Source organism: Colius striatus, chromosome 6, assembly GCF_028858725.1.
Source record: "Colius striatus isolate bColStr4 chromosome 6, bColStr4.1.hap1, whole genome shotgun sequence".
NCBI lineage: Eukaryota > Metazoa > Chordata > Aves > Coliiformes > Coliidae > Colius > Colius striatus.
Window position 1 is genome coordinate 43649135 of NC_084764.1, and position 19206 is coordinate 43668340.

The 19206-nt window shown below is 47.1% G+C and overlaps 1 protein-coding gene across 2 annotated transcripts in view; it reads right to left on the reverse strand.

Moving 5' to 3' along the window:
* The window catches only part of RCOR1 (REST corepressor 1), an 85566-nt gene that overhangs the window by 4734 nt on the left and 61626 nt on the right, over nucleotides 1-19206 (reverse strand). For both annotated transcript variants that reach the window (XM_061998023.1, XM_061998022.1), the window contains 7 exons: nucleotides 17116-17277; nucleotides 14295-14413; nucleotides 9962-10040; nucleotides 5432-5626; nucleotides 4474-4551; nucleotides 3748-3805; nucleotides 2224-2453 (listed from right to left, as the gene is read on the reverse strand). In XM_061998023.1, coding sequence (XP_061854007.1) covers nucleotides 2224-2453; nucleotides 3748-3805; nucleotides 4474-4551; nucleotides 5432-5626; nucleotides 9962-10040; nucleotides 14295-14413; nucleotides 17116-17277 — 921 coding nt within the window. The remainder of the gene's footprint in view (nucleotides 1-2223; nucleotides 2454-3747; nucleotides 3806-4473; nucleotides 4552-5431; nucleotides 5627-9961; nucleotides 10041-14294; nucleotides 14414-17115; nucleotides 17278-19206) is intronic.

Consider the following 19206-nt stretch of genomic DNA (forward strand, 5'->3'; position numbering starts at 1 on the left):
GTGAAAACACACAGAGGGGGGAAAGCCCAGAGCAGTCGGAGGGCTGACGAAGCTGGTACTAGGCTGGCTGCCAGGCAGGGAAAGGCCAGCACAGAAAGCCCCTGAGGGACTTCAGCCTCCAGCCAGCAAAGTCTTCTCCTGGCTACTGCTTCTACAGCTATTGTTGACTGAGTCTCCCTGACATGACCAGTCACTTGTGTAAGGGCTCTCAAGAGCAGGCACTGGCCACAGTACTGCACAGCTCAGGAAGGACCAGGACCCACCCTTCTAGCCCACTTCAGGTCACTTGTGTAACAATCCCAGTGACGTTCCACTTTGCCCCCAGAACTGCTCAGACAGACACACTCAGTCAGCTTATGTCACCTCTGAAGGCAGGAGCACCACACTCATGGCCAGCCTGAGAGGCAACACCCGATGGACTCAGTGAGCATGGTGACCATTACATGTCCACTGTGTGACATCCCTGTGTCCCTCCCTTGGGCACTTTTAGAAAAAGCTGCAGGCCTGGTAGCTAAAAGCCTGCCCATGCTGCCAGCAATCTTCCTCCTCCCAGCTGTGACACATCAGTTCCTGCTGTCCAGAACAGGCTCCATCGAGAACTAGAAACCAGATGGTGCTGGTGTAAGGCACAGAGGGTATGTCACAGCTGGCAGCTCACTGCCACCCTGCTGGGCTCCTGCCTGGGGCAGCCTGGCCAGGCAGGCTCTGTCCTCAGAGACCAGGCCAGGACATGCTGAACCACCTAATTCTCACAATAGCCACCTTTTCTCTAGGCTTTGTAACTATTCCCACCAGTGTGTTGGTTTGGTCCCCTTTCAACCACTCAACACTTGCCTGGCTCCAGCCTGGGTACTAGTTTGGGGATCACAACTGCTTCTCCACCAGTGCTTTCAGCATGCCTCTACTCTCCCTCCTGCTCTGCTAACTTGTCTGGGATCCTCATGCTCGGCCTTATCAGCACACTCCAGTTCCTGCTGCCACCATTTTCTTCCTATCTCGACTGAGACTCCCCTTTTTTGACTGAAACTTTCAGGAGCAAGAGGGTATTTGAAGCCATCTCAGGAGGCTCAGAGGAGAAAAGCTCTGCACTATCAACAGACACAACTCCACTGGTCACAGGAAAAGGCAGTGACATGAGCCACATCTTTTGACCAGGTGGCTTACTAGCAGTATTGCATCTTTGCTCCACTCGTCAATTCTGGAAGCGTGGGACAATTTCACTCACACCCCTCTGAAAAAGCAAGACTTTTTGGGTTTGGTTTTGCTCATCTGTCATACTTTTGGACTTAGTCCTCAAACACAGGCATCTCTGAGTCACACGTTATTAGGATTTGTGAAGGGATAAAGCTCTGCTCTTCGAATGTCTGACCACCACCACACAAGTGAGCCAGCCATAACCAGGGCACCAAAACCCAACCAAGGAGTCTTTAGTCCACGTGAGACTGTGCTTGCATTTAGAAAATATGGCTTTTGTGCCAAGCTGTCTTAATAAAACGAGGCCAAAGGGAGTTCTAGATCAGAGACTTTCAACATGCAAAGCTCTAGTGGGGTTTTCTCTCACAAGACTGTGTTAATATTACATTTGTGTAACTGACTTCTGTGTTTAAACACTGAATCTTCAGTCTCAGTTAACTTTAAACACACGTTGTCTTTAGAGAAGTGTTAACTCCATGAAGCTCCATCAAGGGGAAGCTGTTTTGAGAATTTATGTCTTCACAGGAACTGCTGTAAGATCAAAGAAACTTTGCCTCTAGGTAATTCCAGAGTGAACAGTTTCACACATTCGCCTTGTTTATAGCTTTCTTCCCTTTCCCCGAGTGAAACCACTCCATCCTCACAAATGAAAGAGAGTTTTACCTCAGAAGACTGTACAGTCCCACAAAGCCAAACCTAGAACAGCTTGGAGAACTGAGTGCAGGGAAAACATCCAAGGGAGATAAAGATGGATGGGGTATTCGGCAGCAAGAGGTATTAAAATGTCCGTGTGCTGATGAGATACTGTCAGAGGGCTGAAAAATAACTGTTCTCTTTCCACTTTCATTTATGCCTGGAATTCCCAGTTCCTAAAATGGGTACTGGAATCTGTACATCCCGAGGAAGTGAAATATGCTCAGACTGAAGATTGTCAAGAATGGCTTTTGCAAAAGAGTACATGTACACACACACTCCTGTCTGAACAGAGCTCAGAGCGGGACCTGCACGTGACTTTTAAATCGGATTTACCTCGTCTTCCTCTTCGGACATTTTAGTGGAATTCTCAGGGGATTTGACAGGCTTCTGGCTATTGGTTCCATTTGTCTCCTCTTTGCCATGTTCTGCCTCCCACTCCTGCAGAACTTCATCTATGTTGAAACGACGGCGGTAATTTACAAAAAAGTTTTTCACTTGCACCACGGATTTGTTTCCAATCACGTCAGAGATGGCCTGAAAGTCTCGCCCGTACTTCCTGATTGCTGCAAAAACAACACAAAGGAAGAACAAAAGCAATGTGTGGAGTTCCACAAAGGCCACAAAGCAGGGCTCAGCTCACAGCGTGAGGAGCTGAGGGTGAACTGTCAAGGTTTCAAGCGTCTCTAAGATTAATCCAGGAAAATAAGCCACAAGAGGTCTAAAGGGGGTGAGAAATACAGTTACTACCAGCCACAGAGAAGAGAAATAAATAGAGGTGTCCCTCGGGGCCAAGAAGGCCAGTGGCATCCTGGGGTGTGTGAGAAGGGCTGTGGGCAGCAGGTGCAGAGAGGTTCTGCTCCCCCTCTGCTCTGCCCTCATGAGACCACACCTGGAGTATTGTGTCCAGTTCTGGGCCCCTCAGTTCCAGAAGGACAGGGAGCTGCTGGAGAGAGCTCAGTGCAGGGACACAGAGATGATGGAGTGGAGCATCTCCCTTGTGATGAAAGGCTGAGGCTCTGCAGCTTGGATGAGACTGAGGGGTGACCTCATTCATGTTACAAATACACAAAGGGTAGGTGTGAGGAGGCTGGAGCCAGGCTGTGCTCAGTGATGGCCAATGACAGGACAAGGGGAAACGGGGACAAGCTCAAGCAGCAGAGGTTCCAAAGAAACACAAGGAAAAACTTGTTCCCTGTTGAGGTGAGGGAGCCCTGGCAGGGGCTGCCCAGATGGGCTGTGGAGTCTCCTTCTCTGGAGACATTCCAAACACACCTGGACGAGTTCCTGTGTGACCTGCTCTAGGTGCTGCTGCTCTGGCAGGGGGGTTGCACTGGATGAGCTTTCCAGGGCCCTTCCAACCCTTGAGATTCTGTGATTCTGTGTAGTAAAAGATGGGCAGAGCCAAATCTAGATCTCTGTGTATAACTTCTCAAGTAGTACAGGCAGATTTAAAGAGCATAGCAGTGATTCCTGAAAGTCTGAACAAATTATGTGCTAACATTCATATGGAGTAATTTGTACAGGGAAGGGAAGGGAAGGGAAGGGAAGGGAAGGGAAGGGAAGGGAAGGGAAGGGAAGGGAAGGGAAGGGAAGGGAAGGGAAGGGAAGGGAAGGGAAGGGAAGGGAAGGGAAGGGAAGGGAAGGGAAGGGAAGGGAAGGGAAGGGAAGGGAAGGGAAGGGAAGGGAAGGGAAGGGAAGGGAAGGGAAGGGAAGGGAAATTACTTCCTTGTTCAATTCTCTCCTTTGGGAATTACTACACAGCAATGTCAAAACCCTTCATTAGCCACAGAAGGGAAACACAGCTCTGAAATGCAGCAGTTTTGATTACCAGTAACTGAAGTAAATGTGGTGCCATACCTTGCACAGCAAGAAGCTGCTCATCTGTGGTCCAACGTGCATTAAATTTCTGAACGACCTAGACAAAAAGAAATAATTAGGCAACTTCATTTACATAAAGCAACAACTGTCACTTGCATCTGAGCTCCTAAAATCCTGGGGGAAATGCAACAAGGAATCAACTGTTGGTCAGACTGTATCACTCCTTTCAGCAGCAACAACGTTTTGCAACATAGAAACAGTGTAGGGCATCTGTGACATCCACTGTGCCTGTAAGTCATGGTAATACAAAAGGACAGGGAATGGTCTGAGGGGATAACCAGGAGCCACATCCTTCCAAAGCACCTGCTTGTTTTTATCCCAGACACCCTCCATAATCTTGGTCAATTATTTCCATTGTGAGGTGCCAGAGTTGGAAGGAAAACAGCAAAAGCATCAAGTGCCAAAAAGAAGTTGGGCTGTTGACATTTTGCCCTAGTTTTCTCAGTAATGAGAATGAAGGAACCACCTCACAAGGGCCCAAGGACACAACAGTGATAAAACATTGTGATACCTGTTAGAGACCATTTTCACAAGTTAAGCAACTGCTGTTGCTTTCTTCTCATCTCCCACTTCTATTACACAACAACAGTGAATATGGTAATGGTCTTGACTCACACTGACAACTAACAGGGCAAATAGCCCTGGTATGTGAACACAGATTGGCATGTATCTCCACACTGAACAAGGGCCAGAAAGTGATCCTACCTCTGCAGGTCTGTATTGTTCTATACCACCTTCAAGTTTTTCTTTGAGTGCGCTGTTCGTCTGTTTGATGTTCTGAATCTGAAAAGAAAACTTCATCCTTTTAACAAAGATTTGTAAGTAATGTTTATCCAAGCCCTCCTCCAGCAGCAACCCCACAAGCTCAGCATTTCAGGTCTGTATAAAGCCCAGCATAAAAAAAGGCCCTGTTCACAGCAAGTAATGACTCAAGGGCTGCTGAAGAGCTATGCTTCTCCCACAGTGCCAAGGCTTTAGGCCAAAATATCAATTCTATTAAGTTCAATAAAGAGCTTGAGACAGATCTCTGCTTTAAAAACAGTTGAAACATTCAGATCAAGGAAGCAAACTCATGTAGTAAACCTGCCTGTACTAACAGACACTTGAAAATCTCCACCAGAGAAGATAGGGAGGAAAGTTTGCATGATGCCCAAGAATGACCAAACAAGTGTATCTGTCTGTTCCAAAAGCACCACAGGAAAAGGCAAAGGAAACAAATACTGGTGGAAACACTATCACCTGAGGGAAGTTCATAGCTAAAACCTTCAAGTCACTGCTATGGACTTTTCTTTGCTTCACTTTAGAATCACAGAATGGTAGGAGTTGGAAGGGACCTTTAGAGATCATTCAGTCCAACCCCCCTGCAGAAGCAGGGTCACCTAGATCAGGTCACATAGGAACATGTCCAGGCAGGTCTTGAAGCCCTCCAAGGAAGGAGCCTCCACAATCCATTTAGGTGTAAAGTAGACTTACCCATAGAACTAGAACATAAGAGTTGTAAAACACAGGGCTGCCTTAGCTCACAGCACAAGACTAGCAGCTTGCAATTGAATCCCATGAGGATGTGCATCATCACTACCCAGCCACAAACTGCTGTGAGCTTTGCAGATTATGCCAGGCACTACCCAAGACAGCAGTTACTCTCGAACTTTCCCATCCATACCTGTCGTTTGATTGAGACTAACTCCATGTCCAGTTGTCTGAGTACAGTGGTAGCAGCTGTTGCATTGGCAGAAACGGCTTCTACATCTTCTTGGGAAAGGAACATTCCTTTGGGAGGTTTCCTCTTTGCTCTGTTCTTGGCCTGTGTACTGTGCTTCTCCTTCTTCACCTGAGGAAGGGTTTCAGCAGGCGGCACCTGGCAAACAGAAGTCATTTCACACAACTAGATAAGCTTTAAAGGTCTCTTCCAACTCAAATCATTCTGTGATCCCATTACTTCTAGCCATCACCAAAGCTTGGGGAGTGAAAGGTGGCTTGCAGATTGGAAGACATTTTCTGCTTTAAGTGGCATGTGACAAAAACACTCTCTTACACAACTCTTTCCTTTCTTCTAGACAGCTTTCAATGGTCAGAGATACTGCTTGTCTTCTCTGCTCATTCTCATTTTGGGAGACAGATGCCCAGTTTGCCAGCAGTTACATACTCTGGTTATTTCCAAACACTCATCACCAGTCCTGAATACACCAGTTTAACTGAAGAGCAGGAAACAAAGCAAGTAGAAGAGTTTACAGAGACTTTGTTTTCTGCCTGTTGGGCAGAAGGAGGAATAAATCCAATTTATTTAAAGGCTTAAGGATAAAGGAGCAAGGTGACCACTAAGTAATTCTTAGATTGCTCTGCAGTTTCTTGGAAGCTAAGTTTTCTTCTATCAACTGTCTCATTAAACTGATGCACCTTTGCCACCTACAAATGAAATTTAAGTCTTCTTTTGAACAAGGAATATTTCACACTCACCACTAATTATTTTTATACCCCTATGTAAAGCAAAGAATTAGACACATGCTTCTAGCAGGTAGAGTAGCTCAGACACCACACTACAGACCCTTCAAGAGCACATCTGATTAATACTAAACCCATTCCTTCCAGAAGTTGTTTTTCAACAAGCAACTCAGACCCAAGAGTTATTACCCAGTGGCTGGATCCTTGCCAAGAACACAGAAATAAAGGGCTGATGGGAGAGAAAATGCAGAGAGGGGAGGCCAGACATCCTAAATCCTCTACTTGATCACTGCCAACTTTAAACACATTGGCTTCACTTAGCACTTTTTCCCCCTCCTTATTTGCAGCTACGTGTAGTTTCTACACAGTCTGCAGCATTTGCTCCTTACTGAGTGTTACAATGCTCACACTGAAACTCACAGAAGGCTGAGCAGAAACCTTCACACAAGCATGAGGCTCTGCCTCCCAAAGACAGGAGGATCCCAGTACAGCTGCTAGCAGATGCAAACTTACACCCTGTCCAGAGGCTGATCTGGAATATTGTGTCCAGTTCTGGGCCCCTCAGTTCAAGGACAGGGAGCTGCTGGAGTTCAGCACAGGGCCACCAAGATGATCCAGGGAGTGGAGCATCTCCCTTCTGATGAAAGGCTGAGGGAGCTGGGGCTCTTCAGCTTGGAGGAGACCGAGAGGTGATGTTACTAATGTTTTCTTCGGTGTTCAGGTGAGGGAGCACTGGCAGGGGCTGCCCAGATGGGCTGTGGAGTCTCCTTCTCTGGAGACATTCCAACCCACCTGGATGAGTTCCTGTGTGACCTACTCTAGGTGGCCCTGCTCTGGGAGGCTGGTTGCACTGGATGAGCTTTGCAGGTCCCTTCCAGCCCTGAACATTCTGTGATTCAACAGCCAGAGCCACATAAGAGCAGTAATGTGGACAACTGCCTGTTCACAACTCCTCTCCTGTAGTACAAAGGACTCTATGAAACAGGATGCCTAGAGGCAAGCCCATGAGCAAGAGACAACTATTGCTATTGCAGGATGGATGCCCTATTTCTTTTTGCAGAAGCAAGTGGGGAGCACGAGAGATCAGACTGGTTTAGCTATGAACAAGTGAGGTAAGCTCTGCACTCCACTTCAGAAACAAGGACTTTGATAACTCAGCCAGGTAAATTATTCAACATAGAGAGACATTTCAGATCTATTCATTTTTCATCTCCATGCAGAACTTCAGAGCATTGTGCAGGTCCAGGCTGTAGGCTGACCAACATGCAATGCCTGCAGTGTAAATACCCCACAAGCCTCAACATTAAGGAAAAACGAAAACAGTTCCCAATGATTGTTTTACACAGCTGAAGGAATGTGAAGCTCTTATGCTGTGGACAAGAAGCCAGACCACCAGCAGAACAGTTTCTGACAGCTCCAAATGCCTCTAAGCCCTGGTGAAATTGCACAGGCTCTGAACATTTGAGTGTCTATCCTATACTGGAAACCCTTGCTTTCCTGGCCACACACATCTCTGTAGAACTACATCAACTCATGAAAGCCAGAGAGAATCAGGGATTTGGCAGTGCTTCTTTGCTCATTTAGATATTGCCACTGCTACCCAGTGCACTCCCAGTCTCACAAATATCTTAATACAAATCAAGGTTCCCCTCCTCAGATTTCACTGGGTAAAAAGAGAAGACCAAGCTATGTCAAGCCATGCAAGTGCAGTGGATGAAACAGGAGGCATTTCCAGGAACAGGGCAGATGTGAAGAAGGCAGCTGTAGTTTGTGACATCAGCATCATGGAGTTGCTCTCACAGGAAACCCAAACAAATGCACTAACACTGAAAGCACCAAAAAAAAAAAAGAAAGGAGGAAGATTGCACCTACAATGACCTCCAAAAGAGGAAATGGATGAGAGATGGATGAGAGATGTCATATACCCTGAGAAAGCCCAGTATTACTTGGCAAGTCATACAGTAACTAATATGTCTCAGAGCTGGAAAAACCAAGCTTGGATACTCCAAAATAAATCAACTCTGAACAGGCTATGCAGGTTGTCAGCTTCCTTCTGCCCAGCAATAGCATCCCTGAACAGAAGAGCCCCTCACAATACTGCCCATCGTTGCACACACAACCAAGAGTCGGGCACGTGCTCTGTGAGCTCTGGTGACCTCCTTCAGATCAGAGTGCTACAGCCTGTGTTAGTGTGACACACAGGGCAGACAATCTCCTCCCCTACTTGACTTTCCACAAAAAAGTGTCTTGATGACAATGCTCAGGCATCTGCTCTGGCTTGGCCTTACAACAGGGGCAGCCAAGGTGGCAAAGAAACACCTTTCCTCCTTCTGCAGCAAGTTCAGAGCACGCCAGCAAGGGAAGGAAGGAAGCAGCAATAAAGGGGATTGAAGGGAGCTCTCCTACAGACGCAAGCTTTCAGAAAGCTTATGGAAAAGCCTGAACTCAGGGAAATGAGATGATGGCATTAATTATTTACAAGACACACGAGAGCTGCAGTATGCAGCTGCAAACTTAGCCAAGTGAGAACCCTGCCAGTGTGGGTGTCACTGAGGCTTTTGAGAACTCAGCTCCTTGTGAGGGTGAAAATGAGTGGCTTCACATCCACTCTGTCCTCTGAAGTGATCCTTTGAGATCCCCTAAGAGCTAGGCTTTTCTGGAAAGTCCAGAGAGCACCGTGGCATGGGTGAAGAACAGACTAATATGCTGCAGCTTTACAGTTAATTCCATTCCAAATCAATTATTAGAGGAATTAATCTCCCTGATGGTCACTGACAAAGCACCTGCTCCACACCCTTGTTTTTGCCTGTGTGCAATGATGTTTGTAAAGAATTCCAGTGCTTTTCTTCCCTACATATACTCTTTAAAGCAACTAAGACTGATCTCTATCCCACAGTCCTTCTCTTTCAAGAAACCAGGAAAAGGAGCTACATGAAGGAGGCAAGGCCTAGGGTGAGCATCTTGCTGCAGCACTCACACACATAACTCACACTGCTGCTGAATGCCAAGGATATTTTATTTAGTAACAAATAGCCAGCAGGTTGTACATGTGAAAAACCAAACAGGCACTTTCCAGTTAAGAATCACAGGCCAGGTTTTCAAAATGGATGTATTTGTCTGGCTCTGTTTGCATCTACAACTCTATGCCCACTTGAAGTGCAAGTATTGCATTTTAAGCAGACAACATATTCTGTGTATAACAACAGGATAAGGCCCCTCTGTCACATAAAGCAAACTGGCCACACAAAAGTCACCTTCTCTACTGTTCACCACTGTAGCTCCAATTCTAGTGCCACTGAAATCCTCAGAACCACTGCTGAGGATTTCAGTATAACAAGAATTTCCCTTAGTAGCTAAGGTGTAGATAAACACTCTCTCACTAGTCTACCTAGAACATATTAAAGGACATCCTTCCCCTCCACCAAGCCATCTCAGGGGGGACATAAGTGCTTCTGAGTCCATCCCCACGCAGTTAGGTTGATTTAAACCATCCCTGAAGGTGGCTCAAGCTAATGCAGCCAATCTGAATTCAAAGAGGCTAGAAGTGTTCTCATAGCACGTTGTCATGGGATGGCAGAGTCTTGAATTTTCCCAGCTCCAGAATAATTCATGTGGAAGCTGACAATATCCAATTTTCCTGTATGACAACTACACAAAGCACAAATAAAGAAAATTAGATACTGTCAGCTTCTACATGAAGTAGCAAGTAAGTAAACACTTTCATTTGCAGTGGTAAGAAAAGAAACTTTACCTCCTTTTTGCTCTCCTTATTTTGTTCAACTTCAATATCTATTGGGTTGTTTCCATTTGCTTCCTCCATTTCATCCTCACTGGAAGACAAAAGCAAACAAGCACTGCATTAGTCTGTGAGGCCCTCTGTAAATAGCATATGAAAAAGAAAGGGATGGATGCAATAGCAAACCCAACAGCTTCCACACTTTCAGTTTGAGTTGAGAAATTCCTAATTGCAAAGACACAAGGGAGCATGTACTGTAAAAACAGACTTCTCAGCAGCATACTTCAGCAAGGTAAGGCTACCCAGATGAAGGCAAAATACATGGAATTGATTACACAAGGAACATGGGACACTGGGCACTTTAGGCAAACCCAGACAGAAACAAAGACTCAGTATTACAGAAAGTAGCTGAAATGAAGGTTTCATATCACTCCTGAACATTTAGCAAAACAGATATGCACAAGATGAACTCCCTCAAGAACAAGCAAAAAACCAAAATGAGGAGTGGTTGTTTTGGGGGCTTTTCCAGCAACCAGCCTCACATTTCATTCTCCCCTGGAAAAACAAAAAGAGGTTGTCAGTCACAGAGTAATAACAACAGGCATGAAACTGGGGCCATACTGAAAGCGACTGTGGCACACCTGGCAAGTTTGGCTTCAGTGGAGTTCTAATCAGACATTAAATAGATTATATTTTCACCATTTAGAATTTTTGTGCTGTACACCTCTGAATTTAACTGCACCATTTGGGATGATGCCCAGAAACAGACGAAGCTGACCTAATCAAAAGTTTGTGGGTCTCTTGGGGGGGGGGGGGGGGGGGTTATGCTTTTTCCTTTGCCTGGGACAGGGAACTTTGGCTGGTGCAAGTATGGCACAGCACCAGCACAAGGCAAAGCCCAGTGCTGGGATGCTGAGGATGGGACAGCAGGCCTGGTGATGAGCACGGTTGTGATGCCAGCACTGACTCATGGCTGTGTCCCTCCTGCAGTCACCTCCCCTGCTCAGAGGAGGAATGTACTACTGGGTGGCTTGAGCTGGCATCCATCTCCACAGCAGCAGTCACCTGTACAAGCCATTATTACTCTCCCAAGCTGCCTGGCTCACGAGCTGATCCACAAGATATGTAGTTTGTGTAATCATGATTCCAGGGAACGAACTCACAAGCATCCCTTCCTAGAGCTGCATACACAAAACCCCTTGCTAAGAACACCTACTGAAAATCTGGTCCCAAATGCTCTGTGAGCTATTTTAGTGATGATCTGAGGGGTTAGGGAATTTCCCTGCCTAGCCACAGAAGAGATATCACAGTATTTGAGTGAGACACCTCAGACTGTCTCTTCCCTTAAGCCCATCTCCAAAAGAGCTTCTGCGAAGGCCAAATCCCCCACGGGCTTCGCTGTGCTTATAGTTTGCTCTGCTATTCTAGAAAGCTCCCTAGGTCTGAGCTAGATCAAAACCCACCTACTCGTTTCTGCAGCTTTAGACATTGGTCACTGTTAAGTGAAGAACATTTCTGAAGTTTTGCCCAGCACTCAATGGCACAAGTACAACCACAAGCCCCAGGCACCCCAAATTCACCCAGCTTTGCCTCCATGCCCTGCACAGCTGCACTGACAAGTCCTTCAGGGTGTTGTCATTGCACAGTTTTACTAAATGGAGAGGAAGAAGGGGAAACAAATGTTGGAACTGATGGCCTGGTATGTGGCTTGCTGCAGGTGTGAACCAAGCTACACATTTCCCACCCAGCTGCTCGAAGATCACAGAAGTGACAGCACATGGTAGCCCAGTTCTTTTCCAATCCCCAGATGGTCTGAGGTGATGCTTTTCCCAGCAAACAGACACAGGCACCAGAGACATATTTCCAAATTGCACTCATTTCACTTATGAGCACAGAATAAAAACTACAGAGGTATTATTAAAAGATCCTGAACTACCCAGCACAAGAGAAACACACACTCCTTGCATGAGATCCTTTCTTTTCCCCTCTCTTAAATTAGTAGGGAAATTTTAAAAGTGCAAGATGCAGAGAAGAAAAAGAACAGAATGGAAAGAGATTTAGGTCAGACAAAGTCAACCAAATACTGAACAAGCTGGGTGGCAGTATTCTCCCCAGCCCTGCCTGTTAAGCAAGCACTGTTGATCTCTTGGAGAGATGGGAGAGGTTGAGTGAGTCACTGTCGTAGTACAGCTCAACCCTGAAAACACATTTCTTCTTCCCCCTTCCCAAACAAGGCTCACTCCTACACACTGGAGTTTGGTCTGCAAAGATACTAACTGCATTTTAGAGCAGGTTGAGGAGATATCTGCACCAAGCAGATGGAAAGGCCTCTTACCTCCTTTTCCTGATTTTCCACTTGTGGGGACACACTGATCTTGGGCTTGGAGGACATGGCTCTTGAAGACTGAGCAGCTTTCTTGGGCACTCTTATCATCTAGAAATCCTATCCCATGAGATTCCTCCAAGCAAGTGTTTGAAGAGGCCAAAGACAGCTTTCTTGAAGCCCAAGGTGACAACCCTGCTTAGGGTCACCCTCCTTCCACACAGGATCTTGAACTTCACCATCTCATGGTCGCTGCAGTCGAGCTTGCCTCCAACCTTCACATCCCCAACCAGACCCTCCTTATTTGGTAGCACCAGGTCCAGCAGCACACCCCTGCTCCTGGGTTCCTCAATCACCTGTGACAGGAAGTTGTCACCAACAATCTGTAGGAACCTCCTGGACTGTGTGTGCTTGGCTGTGTGCCTTTGCCAGCAAACATCAGGGTGACTGAAGTCCCCCATGAGGACCAGGGATTGTGACTGTCAGGCAGCTCTCAACTGTTTGCAGAAGGCCTCATTCACTTCTTCCTCCTGATCAAGTGATCTGTAGCAAACTCCCACAACAGCACCACCCGTATTATCCTGCCCCTTAATGCTCATCCAGTAACAATCAACTCATCCCCAGCCAGGCAGAGCTCAATGCACTCTAATTGCTCCCTCACTCAGAGAGCAACTTCCACCCCCTTGCCTCGTTGGCCCATCTTTCCTAAATAGCACATAGCCATTGATGGCTGCACTCCAGTCATGGGAGATGCCTCATCTCATGTCTGTAATGGCAATGAGATCATGGCCCTGGATCCACATCCACATGTCCAGTTCCTCCTGCTTATTCCCCAAGCTGTGTGTGGTGGTGCACAGGCAACACAGGGGCTGATTCTAGCAGTCAGGTTTCACTGGATAGGTTCCAGAGGATCCTCCACAGTCAGATGCTCCCTAAGGATGCTCAGCCTTCTGCCTCTCATCTCAGTGTGCAGCTGAGAAGCATTCATGGTTGCTCTTCCTGCACCATTTCCCTGTTAGATGGGATCACACACGCTTTGTCACTTCACACCCCATCCCCTGAGTCCTGCAGTTTAAAGCCCCCTTGATCAAGCTGGCCAGCTCATTCCCAAAGATTCCTGAGCACCTGCAAGACAGGTGTATTCCACCCTGTCCTATCAAACTGCAGTCAAAGGAGGTCCCCTGAAAAAACCCATTACATCTCTCACACCCATGTGGAAAAGGAGCAGAGGATGGTAGCCCACATCCCTGATAAGATATGGCACTCTCTCAGCCCTTGGCTCCCAGCAGCAGCACAATCCACACCTCCTGGGATTTCCCTGTTCCCCACTCCGGGAACCCCTTTCCCCGCCTCCATCAGCCTTGCTGCCGCCGCACCCACGGCATGAACTCACCCAAAGTTCTCCTGGCACTCAGAACCACAGCCTCAACTTGGTCTTTCTGGGGAAACAGAGCTTGGCCTGACAGACTTATACTGGTAACAGCTTTCTAAGGCAGGGAAGAGGGGGGCTGTGTGCGTACATCCAGGCTGAGGGGTGCTGCACTGGAGCCTGGGCCACATCGACTGCATGTTCTCACTCTAATGAGCATCACCTGGAGGAGATCAAGGCAGATTTCCAGCTCTTTCATTACTTCCTTTTACTGTTTATCAGCTCCCCTGGCTCTGCTGACAACAGTGTCCATCAGCTTGTAAACAGTTTTAGTTTCATTTTCTCCACCTTCAAGCAGTAGAGCAAGAGGGGAAAAAAAAGGCTTCCAGAGTGATGGGATGGTGATCACTGCACTGAAAGGCTACCAAGAAGTGCAGTGTTGGTAAAGGGAGCAGACCTAATTGCCAACAGACTCCTTTTGGCTTTAAGCAAAGCAACACATGCAGAGCAGGGAAGAGGGATGGGGAAAGAAGGTGTGGTACCAGGAAACATTTTGGGGAAAATCCTACATATAGTTTCTTACAGGCTAACAAGCTTCAAGATGATCTCCAGAAAGGGTGTGCACCAATACACAGCCTTTCTGCTTGCAAACCTACCTTTCCTCACGTTCCCTTTTTTGTTTACGAGCATGGCGATCCATCACACTAGTTTTAGTCCTTGTCTTCTTCCAGGAGTAGTAAAATTTCACCAGGCTGGCTATTGATTTGTCAGGAAGCTGTAAATTAAACATGTATCCTTTTATATGTTTATATGTAAAGTATCCCCAGGAGTTCACACACAATTGGTCTGTCTTTGTCAATGAACATCTGATCTCTCTGCGCTGGATTCCCTCAAAGGCTCAAGCAAGGCAGTTCCACAGCCTTTCCAAAAATCACCTATGCAGGAGTGTTTCAGGTTAGTGCCTACTATTTAGGACATCAAAATCTCTAAAGAGCATCTCAGCAAGCCTCCACTCACCAGCCAAGTCAATGGTACCCTTCAGAACAGAGGAATACAGCAAGAGCAAATCCCAAATGGGGCCTTGAAATGGAGATAACAGTTTTAAAAGGCGACTCGGGTGTGTGAAAGCAACTGCAGGGACTGATGAACTGCAGGCTACATCCTAAGCATATCTGTGATGTTTGGTTTAAAAGGCTTATCCACACCATTCACATGCTGGAGTCTATTTCAACAAAAGGTGTTTTCAAGAGGTGAAACATTACTGTAGGGTGAGCTGAGGATATAGGAAAGCACCAGCCTCAGCATCATGGAGGATTTTGTCCTTTTACACTAGTGTCATTGCCTTGCATCTGTGAACAAGAAGTCTGCCTTCAAACTACACTCATTCTCTACTTCTGATATACTCTGCATGGATGTCCCTACACAGAACTTGTACAAGGTAAAAGTCCAGCCTTTTTTGCTGAACAGAGCATGTTTGAGTGTGTGATTCAGTTTGGAGGGCAGGACGGTTAGGGAGGAAAACAAAACTGTCAGCAAGAGCCAGATTCCTCTTACACAGATATTGCAGTTTAAGTCTTCACCTGAGATACACTCAGTTCTCAGACTGAAGGTTGACTTCAGATCCTAATACAGGATCCCAGCAGAACTACTGCCCTGGCCCACAGATGCACACAGGCATCAATCCACGTGCAGTGGCAGGGCACAGGTGCTCTGGGGATGGTGTGTCGCCACGCAGCAGCCTGCTACGCTGGAATTCCAGAGTTCCACAGAACAAACTCAGGGACAGGGCTGTTCCTGACACATCCACTTGGCTACAAACACATGCTAAGAGTGCCAAAATGTCAGAATTGGCTCCAGTAAATAACATAACTCACTTCTCTGCCTTTGATGATTTTTTTCCCCTCAGTTCCAAGCTGCACTGCTGCTAATGGGGTAGCATATATAAACTAACAACTAATGTGCTCCCCAGCCACTGATTCCTGTCCCCTGCTAAACACAAAGCTTCATGCCATTTAATTCCTTTCATGTAGGATGGCTTTTGTGGGAGCAACAGTAAAAAAAGCTATCACTACCTTGGGAACAGGGCATGAGCTTGGCATCCCTGTACTGGAATGCACTTCACTCAGGGACAGAGTCAAGCTTCTGCACATAAACCACATCAAGGATTTCTTGCTTTGGCATTTAACCAAGCAACAACAGAGACTTTATGCTCTCCCTGTCCCAGGACATTCCCCTTCTCCCCTTTCTTTCCCTGTGTAAAAACAGGAAAAACAGGTCCTGCTCTGGCAAGGGGGGGTGGACTAGATGATCCTTCAAGGTCTCTTCCAACCTTTAAGATTCTGTGATTCATCCTTCAGGAGTCCACAACTCTCCAGACTGTCTGTAGCAGCTGTCCATAGTATTTGCTAGCCCCATCATCTGACCCAGGGCAGTGGGAGAACCCAGGACTCCAAGGACATTTAGAAATGAATGCCAGCGAAGGAACATTCAAGGCTGACAAGAGGAGAACAAGCTTCTTCCAGGTCCCTTGGCTAAAGGGCAGCAGGTAGCTTTTCCTCACACTTGGGAATCAAGTACCTGCCTGGACATGTTCCTGTGTGACCAGATCTAGGTGGGACCTGCTTCTGCAGGTGGGTTGGACTGGATGATCTCTAAAGGTCCCTTCTAACCCCCACCATTCTATGAATCAAGTTGCTTTCCAGTGGGATCAGCAACACAGACCTTCACCTGTGTTTTAGAGGCTGAAAAGGCTACAACAGTGTAGGCTCACTTCAAAGGGTCATAAGAGGCACTTTACTGAAGGAGGGCAGAGAACCAAGTCTGGTTCCCATCCAGGTGATGAACCACTTGAAGAAACTCTGAAGACACAATTAATAACAAATTTTTACATCCCATCCTTTCCCATTTTTGAAAGTAAACTGCACAAACCCCAGTAGTTCTTTCTCAGGCAGAAACATAGCCCTGAAGTGTTCAATCAGAGTGTACAAAAGTATCACCACCAACTGAAAGCAAAGGGCTGGATGCTTAAATGATGTGAAAACCTCCACCCCAGCATCCACTGATAATCCCAAATCACATTAGGCACAGACTTCATAGGCAAATAAAGAGGATTCCTAAAAAGCAGTCGAAGAAAGGAAATCAGCTTTGCATGGAGATGATCTTTACTCTGTGTGTGGGTGGGCACATGTGTACAGACCATGCCTGAACTCCAGCTGAGACAAACACTACCACAGCACACAGGGGACTGGAAACTGTCACAACCAAAAAAACTGCACAAAGTTTATCCTGAACCACTTCTACACAAGTGGAAACACTGGAACACTGTTGTTTCTTTCTAGTCATGGTAACATTTTGCCTCTAACATCCCCTTAGGCCTTTTCTCTCCTAAGAGCATCAGATGGGAGTTCAGTACAATGAGCACTGAAGACAAAGGTCCAAATGCCTGTTGTGCTTTCCCATTGCTGTGACACCACTTACCATCTGCTGGATCCTGTGAAAGGTTTTTCCATGGAAACTGAAGGCCTGTTCAAACAAGACCTTGTCTTCCACTGTCCACTCATCTGGGAATGGAGTGAAGTTTGGCAGGTCTGCCAAAGACTTCTCGATGTTGTGCTTGTGCCAAAAGAGCATCCCCAGGGCCTGGAAATAACAAGGACATCAAGTGGACAGTTGTAATCACGAGAAACAATAATATATGCATGCAAAGAGAGAGACACAGCCTTTTTCTCAGGTGTCACATTAGTCATCATTTGAATTCCCAGCTCTATCAGATGCTTTCTTCTTGTACAAGAAAGCTGGAATCTGCCCCCTGCTAGGCTGCAAAGAGCAACTTGGAAGTTTATCCAAACCACACAGGTAGTAATGTAATAAGAGCAACAGAAAGGGGGGAGAAGAAATTACTCCAACTTTGCTTAGCTTTCCTGTGCGTACTGTGATCAGTAAAGACTTGGGAAGACTACCTAAAAACCAGGCTGGACCAAATAAAGCCTCTTGCCAGTGCTAAACTCCCTTCCAGCTGGGGGGTTTCATGGTTGCTTAAGGGACTCTTTAGGAAGGAGAAGGGGAAACTGGGGAGAGGATGAGGGAAGAACAGGAAAGAGAGAGTATGCACAACCTTGATTTGCTGTTAAGACATCCCTGGCCCAAAGGAGAACCAAACCTCACTCATCCCAGGGGCTGATGATTTGTTCCCTTGAGAGACACTTGGTTTCACTGTGACAGTCGGTTTCTCAGTTCCAAAGACAAAGAGCACCACCTGCAAGCTGTCCTCCTCCCACCTTCTCTGAGACACCCCTCTCCCAGGGGCACACAGCCCCAGGGCAATATGACACATCACTATATCTAGCATGCCAGCAACCACCTCAAGTCATTTCGGGAAGGTCTGACTCTGCAGAGCTAGAACACAGCTTTTAGCAACAGCACTGAAGTTAAAACAATCCCTAACATGCTGAGTAAAAGGTCGGAGTAACCTGCTCATCATATGCAAACTCAGCTCAGGTTTCACAGCCAGTTCCTCTCATCTAGTAGTTTCGCCCTGCCTGCTCACAACTACAAAACCCCTCCAGATTTGGGGTTTCCCCAGTGTGCTTTGCTATGCAAAAAGCAGTTCCTTTATGGGATCTCTCTCCCCTGAGATTCTGCAGGGAGCATGCCTATAAATATTGGTACTATCCAAGATCTTGTCCTGACCCTACTGGCCTCAGTGCTGCCAAGGCACCCTTCTCCTCCCTTGTGCCACCATGCAGAAAAAGTAGTCATCTTGGTTGCAGCACAGTCACTAGAGATGCACAGGAGCCACACAGACACTTGTCTCTCTCTGCCCTGGCAAACACGGGGCCAAAGGAACCATTTTGCAGTCAAAGTACTGAATTTTCTCTCCCCTGCCATCCATTTCAGCTTCAGATATGAGCTGTACCCATGAGAAAGCAAGGGGAAAACAAGGAGGGAGACATTTTGGGAGGGCAGGAGAGAGTTAAATATCACTAAGGTGCTAGCATGGGCTGAGGGGACAGCTGCTTACACAAAGTGAGAAGGTAAATGAAAAGGATTTCCCTATAAAGAAACAGGAGAGCAGTATTGCTCCTGCACTTCATGCTGCCCTAATTGAGCCCTGCACTCATACACAGGTGAGCACAGAGATTTTTTTTCCAGCCTGTTTTATCCCAGGGTATCTGACAGCCTGGCAGGAGAACACAGCTCATGGCCAGAATCCCTGTAGCACTCTCCAAAGCCTGCGACTGCTACGGCTCAGCACAACCATCTACACACTTTGCACCACCAGCTGAAGTGGGCTTGTGCTGCCTGAGCTCCCTCGCTTGCCAGAGCCTGCCCTTTGCCTGCCCTCCATCTGGCAAGGCTGCAGGGACTCCCACCAGCACAGCTCCCATCCTCCAGCCATTGTTTGACAGCAGAGCCAACACCAGGGCACTGGGCCACAGGCAAGAGGAGAGAAAGGAGGGAGCTACAAGAGCCACACACAGCACGGACACAGGCAGCTGCATGGCAAAGCTGACGGGTAGGAGAGTGCCAGCACCACCCCAGCTGCCCTGACAGACCAGCACGTGCCCC